The sequence below is a fragment of the Ischnura elegans genome, chromosome 12 (genome assembly GCF_921293095.1).
Source record: "Ischnura elegans chromosome 12, ioIscEleg1.1, whole genome shotgun sequence".
NCBI lineage: Eukaryota > Metazoa > Arthropoda > Insecta > Odonata > Coenagrionidae > Ischnura > Ischnura elegans.
Window position 1 is genome coordinate 67,632,548 of NC_060257.1, and position 11,471 is coordinate 67,644,018.

At 38.0% G+C, this 11,471-nt stretch overlaps 1 protein-coding gene across 5 annotated transcripts in view; it reads right to left on the reverse strand.

Moving 5' to 3' along the window:
* LOC124169304 (E3 ubiquitin-protein ligase UBR4) overlaps nucleotides 1-11,471 on the reverse strand; it is a 163,073-nt gene that overhangs the window by 78,823 nt on the left and 72,779 nt on the right. For all 5 annotated transcript variants that reach the window (XM_046547875.1, XM_046547874.1, XM_046547876.1 and 2 more), the window contains exons 37-41: nucleotides 11,229-11,435; nucleotides 10,639-10,734; nucleotides 8,606-8,865; nucleotides 7,284-7,441; nucleotides 6,733-6,894 (exon numbers count right to left, since the gene is read on the reverse strand). In XM_046547875.1, the coding sequence (XP_046403831.1) occupies nucleotides 6,733-6,894; nucleotides 7,284-7,441; nucleotides 8,606-8,865; nucleotides 10,639-10,734; nucleotides 11,229-11,435 (883 nt within the window). The remainder of the gene's footprint in view (nucleotides 1-6,732; nucleotides 6,895-7,283; nucleotides 7,442-8,605; nucleotides 8,866-10,638; nucleotides 10,735-11,228; nucleotides 11,436-11,471) is intronic.

The window sequence follows — 11,471 nt, forward strand, 5'->3', positions numbered from 1 at the left end:
CATTCTTTTCCAAAACAATATCGTCTCGTCAACACTAAAAACTGGTTGAGGGGGAAAGGAGCCACTTTCAATCACAGCTTGGAGTTCATCAGAAAATGTTGCGGTGACTGCACTATCAACACTTGCATATTCACCTGATATCGCCGCACTGAAAATACCTGCTTGCCGTTTAAATGCTGGAACCAACCGGAGGTTTCACTAAATGTCTCGGAGCGATTACCACTCTCGTCTTTTTGTACTGATTCTCTATGAACTTTCCGTATGTGTAGACCGCTTGGTTGAAGTTGGTGCGGCTGAGGTCACTGATGTTTTAACTTCGTCTTTATTCAGAATAAGGCATCGTATGTTTAAACTTCCGCGCAATATCGCTTTGACGCTCTCCATTTTCAAAGCAATTGACCTCTTTCAATTCCTCTTCTAGGTTTATAGTTTTTATTGATAAATTCTTGATTTTTCTACACGCATTCCTATTTTTTGCCATATTCTCTTGGTTTTTACTCTGTATGGCTCTATCTAAATCACCTTCCACTGCTGAATTGTATTCCTGAGACGCAGAAGGCCGACTGCGGGGAGGGAACGAAGCCATTGTGTTTGAGACTCTATAGCGGACCCTTTTATGTGTTGATGCTAGTCATGCGCAACTCGGCCACCGCTCCATTTCTCCCCCGTGAATACCGATGACCTTGAAGGCTTTAGCGAGACGGCGTAGACACTCTACCTGAAAGTCAATCGCCCGATAACCTATGACGGCAAAAATACGTCTCAAACTGTATTGCTGAAAAAAAATCATTTCCACTAGCCCCACGCTTAATTAACGATCTAAATTATTTATTATCATTCTGTTAAGGAAACGAGATAAATTACTTCGGTAAGCCTGCTATCTGGACCCAATGACGAGTAATACTTTTGGCCATTGCACAGCAATAGATTTCGATTAATATATAAACAAAAAAGAAGCTTTGAGGCAAGCAATAACATTAATATGCGTAAAATGACAGAAATTTCGTTTGTACTGCGCGCAAGTTCACGTTTTATCACGAGAGCGTTTAAGAGTTTTGATTAGGCTACACTGCGTTGCAATGTTTCCCCGAGGAACGTATTTGCGCTATATCAAAATTGCGCTAATCGAAATTGCGCTATACGAGACATGGGTGTATAGGGATTTCCGAAAACAAATGCTCAAATTCTCAAAGTTTTTGTAAAGCAACCTCTAAAAATGAGCTCAATTCGAAGAAGCTATGTAAATCATTGGGATGTGTTTTGTTACATTTGTGGGGAATATACTTTAATAGAAAATAGGAAAAACATTACAGACTTTGTGAAAAGTGCATACCTGGGATATTTGGGTGTTCAGCTTGGTGACCAATGTAAAAAGTGGGAACCGCATGTTGTGTTAAAAACATGTACAGAACATCAGCGGTAGTGGACAGGACAAAGGAAAAGTTTAAAGTTTGGTGTGACAATGGTTTGGAGAAAACCTACAAATCATATTGACGACTGTTATTTTTGCATGGTAAATGTTTCGGGAATTAATCGAAACAATCACCACAAGTTGAAATATCCAGATTTGCCTTCAGCTAGACGCCCGGTACCCCATTCAGAAGAAATCCCGATCCCAATATTTCAGACATTACCAGATGCATATGAGCTATGTGAGCACATTCCTGATTCTATTGACAATAGTGACAGTGACTACGAGGCAGTATCAACAAATCCTCAACTATTTAATCAAGATGAACTAAGCGACCTTGTTAGAGAATTGAACTTATCGAAGGAAGCATCTGAAATACTAGCTTCAAGGATGCATGAAAAGAATTTAATGGAACAAGGTACAAAAATTAATTTTGATCACACAAGAGAAAAGGATCTGCTACCCTTCTTTACTCAAGAAGACAATCTTACATTTTGTTTACACGTTAGAGGTCTTCTGAAAGGAATGGGACTACCGCAATATGAAGTTAGTGATTGGCGTTTGTTCATTGATAGCTCCAAGCATAGTTTAAAATGTGTTCTTCACGATGTTAACAAGTTTGGCTCAATACCAATCGCTCATTCAACTGAAATGAAAGAAGAATATGATACAATAGTATTGGTCTTACAGAAGATAAAATACCTGGGACATCGCTTGGTGATTTGTGTAGATTTAAAAATGGTGAACTTTCTTCTTGGGCAGCAATTTAGCAACACAAAATATCCTTGTTTCTTGTGCCTCTGTGCTAGCAGGGACAGACAAACCACTGTGTTAAGAAGGAGTGGTCAAAGAGAGAAAACTTAATTGTTGGGTAAAAACTAGGGATGGGTCGAATAGTAGATTTCTCGAAATCGAATTCGAATATAAAATCATTGCTCGAATATTCGAATACCTCGAATTTCGAATACCTCGAATACTAAACGATGAATGTGAAAATGTTTGACTAGGTCACCTATGCAGCAGGAAACCCAAGATTTTGGCGAGTAATTGTGATTGCCTTTAAAGGATTCAAACAGGAATTTAGCTGATAAATGGAATATTTTAATTTTATGTAAACAATAGGGTAGTTTCCTTCATTAAAGAAAACGAAAGGTATTGATTGTGATTCGTTACCCACCATTAGTGTATTCATAATATACAAATTATTTCGTTCTAGAAATACCGGTTTAGACTAATGGCAATGTTCAATTTTACCTCATTTGAAAAAGGCCAGATTGGCGCCTATGCGATGCCACTCCACGTGACATCACAGGGACCTAGTTTCTACACGAGAGGATCGGAGTTTTACATCGTCTGAGGTTACCAATGCATGCATGAGGCACAGAGCTCAGGGAAACATGTCTTAATAATCACACAGTCTGTTTGATAAGGTATTAATAATCCTTATTTAAGCCAAGCGCTACCAGCTAGCACGGTACTCGGCTACCTGCTAGCATCCTGCGTCGTAATAGCGCTCAGAGCCTCGCCCCAAGGTCACCTCACTTGCGGTAGCGGGAACCAGAACGACGTCACGCGGAGTTTTTCCCGGCATTCATACTTACCCGTCGCGTATTCGCGCGCTTGAAAATTTTCACTTTTAATTTAATCGCGAAAAATAGATATCGTCTTATAAAACTCTAAAAGCGTTAAATACGTACTTCAGGAGTATTAATATTTCGATTTAGGCAATAAAAAATAATAGGAAACCACCCTATTTGAGCATTACGCCTCCGTCGTATTTCTTCTTCTTCCCGGTATTTATTTTCTTGCGCAAAATGCTTAAATAAAGTCAGAAATATGTCGTGTTTGGTCTTATTCTTTTTTAAATTACGCGCACATTACTAATATTTCAATCCAATAAAGGTGTAATAACAATTTCCGAAAGTCATTGTTAGACACCTTTCGGGCTAGTAGATGACTCATGCAGCAGTTGACCTCGAGAAAGGGGGAAATTCGAAGCAGGTAGGTAGAAAAAGGTCAGTGGGTGAGAAAAGGGGGTGGGTGCGAGACACGTTTCTATTTTTCTCGCGTAACTTGATATTTTTTGAAGCTAAGGTTTTTGTAATACAATCCCTGCGCGAGCTGGGATCTTTTGTTTGATTTCGGAGAAGAGGAAATCGTCAAGAGTGGGTGAGGCGAATGCTGAATGGAGGGGGATAGTAGATCGTGGGAAATGCGCCAATGTCACTATCCCACGGCACTGAGTTCCTCCCTATGGTAGTTTCATCTCCTGGGGAAGATTCAAAATAAGTGCTTGTCATTATTAGCCACAAAGGACACACGGCAAACACCTCCTCTCATTTTATCATAAGATGGATGCGGGAAAATGGTCAGTGGGGAGAAAGAGGGAAGGGTGAAACACGATTCTATTATTTTCCGGTAACTTGATATTTTTTTCAAAGCTGAGGTCTTCGTAATATGATACCTGCACGAGCCGGGACCTTTTTTTGTTTTCGGGGAAGAGGAAATCGTCTGAGAGGGGGGGGCGAACGCTGAATGGATGGGGATAGCGGATCGTGGGAAATGCGCCAATGTCGCTATCCCACGGAACTGAGGTTCTCCTGATAGGGGACACCTGGGATTTTCGGATTTTTTTCATCCGATCAATTTCGGTTCCCCACGTCGAACTCTTTTCACCGCTCAAACCCGTGAATTTGATGTATTTCGTCAGCTTGCCTAAAACGGCGCTGCATGCACTAGACGAGTTCTCATTTTTCCGAGTCAACTACCAACGACGTGCGAGCGACAGTGTATGACGCGAAATTCAAAGTATTCGAGGTATTCGAGACGGTACCTTTGGCATAACTATTCGAGATCTCGAATATCGAATACTTTCTATTATTCGAGGTATTCGAGTATTCGCGGATACTATTCGCACATCTCTAGTAAAAACATTGTTGCTGAGTATTTAGTTGAACGGGAGAAAATCACCTTACCACCCCTTCATGTTAAACTAGGCCTAATGAAGCAATTTGTAAAGGCTCTTGACAAGTATGGACCATGCTTCGGCTACATAACAATAAAAATGCCGCAGATAAGTATAGAAAAACTAAAAGCCGGTATTTTTGATGGGCCACAAATCAGACAACTTACAAAGGATCCTGCTTTTGTCAAGTCAATGAATGGGATTGAAAAAAAAAAAGTTGGCTTTCATTTGTAATATAATATTTTCTGGGAAATCACAAACGAGAGAATTATCTCGAGCTGGTAAACAATATGCTCATTAACTTTAAATCACTTGGATGTAATGTGAGCATAAAAGTTCACTACCTACACAGTCACATGTTTTCCTGAAAATTTAGGCGACACATGTGAAAAACAAGTTGAAATATTTCACCAGGAAATCAAAAAATTGGAAGATCGCTACCAAGGAAGATGGGATAACCATATGACGGCAAATTACTGCTGGTGCTTAAAGCGAGACTGTTTTAACAAAGTGCACGCAAGAAAATCGCAAAAAAGAAGCTTCCGAAGTGTTGAGTGACGTTTTTACGTCTTTTTTTTTCTTTAAAGTGTTTTATTTCAGTAAAAAATGTTACTACTTGTATTCAATTATATTGTAAAACTATTGTAATTGTAGGGGTTATAACATTCCTATAAATAAATCAAGTCTTTATATTTTGTAGGTTTTATCATTTATGTAATTATACCATATCATCATATTGAACATTTTTTACGTAAGTAACAACATATCTGTATCTTGAAAACTAGAGCTGATAGGAAAAAACTAATATCATATTTGGATTCAGCACCCCAATTATACTTGAAATCAGCTTTAAAAGCTCCGGCACCAAAACCACTGTTGACCTGTGTAATATTTTCTAAGGTTTACACACTAGTAAGAGGAAAAAAAAGCAACTTATAATTACTTTTTTGAACGTCATCTTACCCGTGCGAAAAAAACCCGAGAAAAGTTTGATCAGAATCATTTATCATTTACTTGTATTTTCCCGGTGATTCGTTGCTAAAAATATAGGACCTTTCAAGTGAGATACAAAAGCAGCACAAATAAAAAATGTTTTGGATTAAAACATTCATCCACGGAATAAAGTAAATTAAAAAGAAACAACTCAACAGAATCATTTATTTATAATTTACTAGTATTTCTCCTAAATAAAAATTGTTTCAGATGAAAACATTCATCCATAGAATAAAATAAGTTTTTCAAAAGAAACTCATAAAGCTTGCATTTGAAGAGGGATATAGTCTTTGCTCCATTAACTATAATGCAGTTTAACTGCAATGATCCCTATCATAGAACCCTTAGATTTTCTCCCATTGTATAGATGATAATTATAATATTAACATGTTGACCACCAACCAACATGCTGTTGTTGTTGTTGGGGTGGGTCAGTAAATATTTCCTGTGAGGCCATGGGTGTTTTTTTGCTGCTTTATGATTCAAATAAATGTGATTACAAAGGATCTAAAATGAATTTGACTCCGTTTTGAAGTAGTGTTGTCATAAAGAAACTTGGAATATGATCCATGCCTAAAAATCTGTCCCTGTCACCTGTAGTATCTGAAATCCCCTGGGATTTAGTTGTTCCAAGGCCCATCACTCTGATTGGCATGGCACAGTAGGGACTTTCATTGCCAGTCATTATGACCAGCATGGCGGTCAACATTTAAATAATAGTTGGTTTAGATGTATAGTTCTGAGTTACATCCATTCCTGAACCTAAGACAGTTTCTGCACAGAAGCCACTAAGAATTGGCATAGATATAATAAGCACAAAACTCAATTCATAAAATTTAAAGAGTACTGCAAACTTTATATAGAGTGACTCCCTGGGTCCTTATACTTGGGAGACAACTTGGTGTTATTTTGGGTCAGTATTCACAGCACACTGATGGAAATCGCAAAAAGCTTTTAAAAACAATCCAATGAAAATGAAACACCTGATTAATAGACAGAATTGAAAACCGGGACTGAGACCGGATGTCAACAGCCCAACAAGAATCACAACCAAAGGAGCAGTGGAAGTAACCCAACCTTAATAATAACAAGAATAACCTAAATTTATAGAATGAATCAGAAAAGGAACTGTGTTAGCCATTCCACATCAAGCAATCATTACTGATAGTTCAATAACTATTATTTAATTAATGGTTGTAATGCAAATCCGTACTGCTCCAAGACATCAGAAGGTATACCAAAAATAAATTCACTAGAAAAAAATAATTACTACAAAAATTTAGAGCAAAAACTCAAGTAGGTAATGGATCCAATTTTTCCCAAACCAATACTCATCAGAATAAAAAAGAGAAATTTCAAATACCTCTCCAGTGAAGTCAGAGGATGAGAACTTGAAGATGTTGACAGTCCCGCTTCGCCTTCATTCAGACCTCCTCCTGGCACAGGTGCTGGCATATTTTGAATGCTTCCATTTCCCTCCTCAGTTTCCTCAAGCCAGCCAAATGCCTCCTTAGTTTTTCCATATCTAAAACAAATGACCAAGATTATGATTATTATTTGTTAGGGCTCATAGTCTCATTCTTAAAAAAATTTAACCTAACATAATTGTTTTGTATCCACACAATTTGCAATTACTACCTCAGTGGCAATATTTTACAAGCTTTAAATCTTCCACTGCTGAGAACATTGCTAAATGTTAACATAAAAAACTGTCGCCAACACACAATTAATAGGCTGATTGATAGTGATCACCTCTCCACTGGTGATGGTGCTACCACCATTGGTAATTTTGTTGGAGCAGCAAAGGAAGAGCATCGGAAGGTTATCAAATGAAGGACTTAAGATGGATGATATAAAGATCAGTAAATTAAAAACTGGGCAATCAGTGTTCTACTGCAAACCTGAAGTACGTACACTTTAATAGAATCAACCATGGTAACAGACTCAGGGTCTGGGGATGGTCCAAAATTGATCACAAATCTCCGATCTGCTTGCAAGGACTCCTCTCGCGTGAATGGGAAATCAAACCAGCGGTTGCGCATCACTGGTGTGTCCTCACTGCGGTCAAATACCTGGCAAAGCAATAAAAATAAGTTCAGCCATATGCGTACAATCAGAGTGTCAGCATCCGTGCAGCTGGGAGTTCAAAAATTCCCTCAGTATTCAAAGTATTCCAGACAATATCATTTTCTCCACGAAATAAAGATTCTACCCCATTAATTACATGAGAATCTCTGGTATGTTTTTCAGGTGACTACACTTGAATAAAATTTTTCATACATAAATATGATATAAAAAATGTTCGTCCCTTAAATAAACAAGGGTAAACCCGAGATTCCATTCTGGAACACCAGGAATATACAAATGGCAGGCAGTATTAATCAACTATACCACCTTTGCTCTCCATATCTTTAAAACCTGCATATAAGGAGGAAGGAGAGCCTCATGGATGGAGCTCTTGAAACAAAATTCCAGATTCTTAACATTCCAAAAATGTTGTACTGCCAATAATACAAGGAAAGCAAAAAGAATGTGTCAAAGCAAAAAGAAAATTGTCTTCGCACTTTCCAATCAAGACATGTTCTTTTTACACCAATGATTATACATTAATATGTACTGTTAAGCGACCAATGGGAATTCAAAATAGAAAAATTGTACCAACTCTAGGTGATCACAGGAAAACTGAATGCAACAAATCAAGAAGAATTTGACTTGGCTACTTGCTAGAAAGAGCATATTGCTTTCATAGCCATTTCATGCATAAGCATAACAGAAAATTCTAGTCAATTCAACATTTCCAGTGAAAATAGCATTCCTCGAGAATACATGACCAACATCCATTGGTACATAGGCTGTCCGATTGGCAAAAGAGCCCTTACAAGGCAGCTTCAGCACATTTCAACAGAATGCCTGATTACTTAACAAACATACAACCCCTTGGCTCTTTCAAAAGTGCCCTAGTATTTACCACCCCTCCACTGCTTTTATTCTGAAAAATGTGTATGCCTTAACATATATAATATGTAACTACTAATTTATTAATTTACTACGGATGTTTTTCCAAGCCAACTGCAAATTATTTGTTGCTTATTACTATGACAGTATCCTTTGCCTTAACTCGCCGATGGAATGTAATTAATATTATTATTATTTCTCGATCCTTCCAGTTTTCAAGAGTGCTAGTTACCTCGATAATAGAAATGAGATAGAATTACTTTTTTTTGAAGACAAATTACCTCCACGTATGCAGGAGCTCGTAATACATCCTGATTTCCCAAGAGCACTCTGAATCCTGTCATGACCATTGATGGATCTGAATTGGTCACCACCAAAGAAAACCCAGCAGCTCTAGTGGATGCAATGTACATCCCGGTGGTGTTTAGGCGATGCTTGATTTGTTGAGTGTTGTAAACTTGCAAGACATCAGTACCACCAAATTCCACATCAGGCATGGCAACACAGTGCTCGAAGAAATCCACTGGGAAGGTTACCGCACCTAATGATATGAAATCAAATGTCATGCTTACACATATTATTTAGAGCAATATTTTTATATGCACAGTAATCTTTAGGGAGTATCATAAACTAACTTGCCAACTGACCCTGACAAGTTAGAGAGTTAAATGATACAGGAATTGTTTTTATCAATTTGATACATAATCATCACAAATAAAATGATATATGTACAGTGAGTCCTCGTTTAACGTTGTTGATTCGTTCCTGAAAAAGTCGACGTTAAGCGAAACAACGTTAAACGATGCAGTGTTTCCCATAAGAAACAATGTAAAAATTTAAATTGGTTCCTAGCCATGTTCCTAACAATCCATTTCTTCGTGAAGAATCCAGAATTTCCCGGGCGAGAATCCAAGGAGGCCAATTATCGGAGCCGTAACTTTAAGCAGACCTTGTGACCAATCGGGAGACACCTGAACCAGGCCAAAACGAAAAAATCTGAATCTGACACTCGGAAGCACGAGGATGAAGGGCGAGTCAATTTTCGGGATGATATGAATTCTTTAACCCGGCGGAAATCGCGAGAAACATTCATTACCGATTATTCACTTCAGCATGATAACGATTCATTCGAAACGAAACGAATTTTCATAACGAAAAGGTTGGGAAGAAGGCATTATTAAATGAAATATAAAAACTAAAAAGAAAGTATTTTAATGGCGAAACATCGATATTTTCAGTAACAGAAGAAATTTTAATTGTAAAAACTCGACCTGCAAACCTAAAACTTGACCGATCTCTCCAGCAGTTGCACCTTCTTCAATTCTTTTAATGAGCAGCAGTGGGCACTCCCAAGCGCTCCAAAGGCAACAGAAGGTGAGGAGCTCGGGGTGGGGAAAATTGGGGCTTCTTATTGGCTGTAGTTTTTCATAGTCAGACATTCCCGAAAAATGGCCGCATTTTATTTTTCATCACGTCACAAGAATTCAGAAATGCATTTGGATAAATTACGGTAGAAGAAAGAGATGTGGAATGAATGGAAGAATGTTAATGGCTAATAATAATAAATTAAATCATGAATTCAGACGTTTGCGACCCTTAAGAAGACACTAGAGAACGAATTGCGGGTTGCGTCACGGCAAGCAATTGAGCGTACTAACCAGGAAAGCGCAATTTTTTCAAACGTACTAACCAAATTCTTTTACCTGTATTTTGTTCGGATGGTACCGGGACCGAGGGAAATCGCCGTACTAAGGAGGAAAACGTACTAAGGAGGAACGTACTAACCAAGTTCCACTGTATATAGATAATATAAGATCCAGGCATCAAACATGAATACATCACAATGTCAGGAAACACATTGCGCAAGTTTCAAAGAAATTTTCACTTGGAATTATGACGTTTGATTATTGCATGGTGAATTTTTTTCCAAGATGCAAGCATAAAATGTCTTCCATGTATAGCAAACATTCAGGATGAATTTCTTAAAAAGCATGAATTAATTAGTGAGACATGGGGCAGCATGATTGAAATGATATTTTATGTGCTACATGTTCTGTTTTTGCCAAGGACAAATGAGCTTTGAAACTTAGGTGCAGCACTGGGCTGAGATTCTAGACTAACACCATACAAACCAATTTCAATGGTAGAATATTAAACAGATAAAAGGGTATTTTCTTTCAGCATATTGGGAATAAAAGTGTAAGGCCTGAATTTCTCTCTTTAATGATAATATAAAATAAAATTCCTTGATTATGTTCCATCAGTTGAGAGCCAAGGGGCCCTTCAACTAGTGAATTATACATGTCGAACTTACCAGCAGGCTTTCCTGTTTTGACAGTCTTCTTCTTTCTCGATGGCCTGGAAGATAACATGAAATTGGCTGCCTGGACACTGGGAGAAAGCCAATATCCTGGAATTTAAGAAAATGAATAAATCACATTTACAGAATGTAGAAGTGGGAAAGCCCAGCCGTTTAAGAGCTTCCAGTAAAGAACAAGTACGTTACTATTTTCACTCCTCGGTGAAAGGTTATTTAGTTCAAAGTATACCGGGACTAGCCGCGGTGATAACTTTTACGGGAGTCACCCGCAATGCGCAATTGTGCGAAAGATCCACAGAGAAAAAATCATTCGCCTTGACCGGGATTCCGGTCAAGGCGAATAATTTTTTCTCTGTGGATCTTTCGCACAAAAGGTTATTTATTTAGAGCAGTTACTAAAAGAATATTAATTTTACACATACATTTGTAGATCAAGTTTATAAGGTACATGACAACTTCATATATTAGTGATGATAAGAGAAATTTTCAAAATGATGTAAAGGGTCGTAAAAGTTAACATGGAGAGAATCATAATGAGTTTTATCGTATATGCAGCACATCACTTGACAAATAATAAAACCTACCTGTTTGCTCCATGCCAGCCATGTAAATCCTTAAGCTTCCATCTTCACACATGAGAATGAGAGTGGTACGGTGCTCAGGAGAAGATGAAGACGATGAGGGATGCCTGATGGCAACCATGTCCATTATCTTTGCTTTGGCAGGGAGAACTTTAATCTCCTGCACCAAGATGGTATCAGGCTTCATCATCAATATCACGGGATTATTACCTGCAAATCACACAGAAATTCTCAGTCAATGCGCAT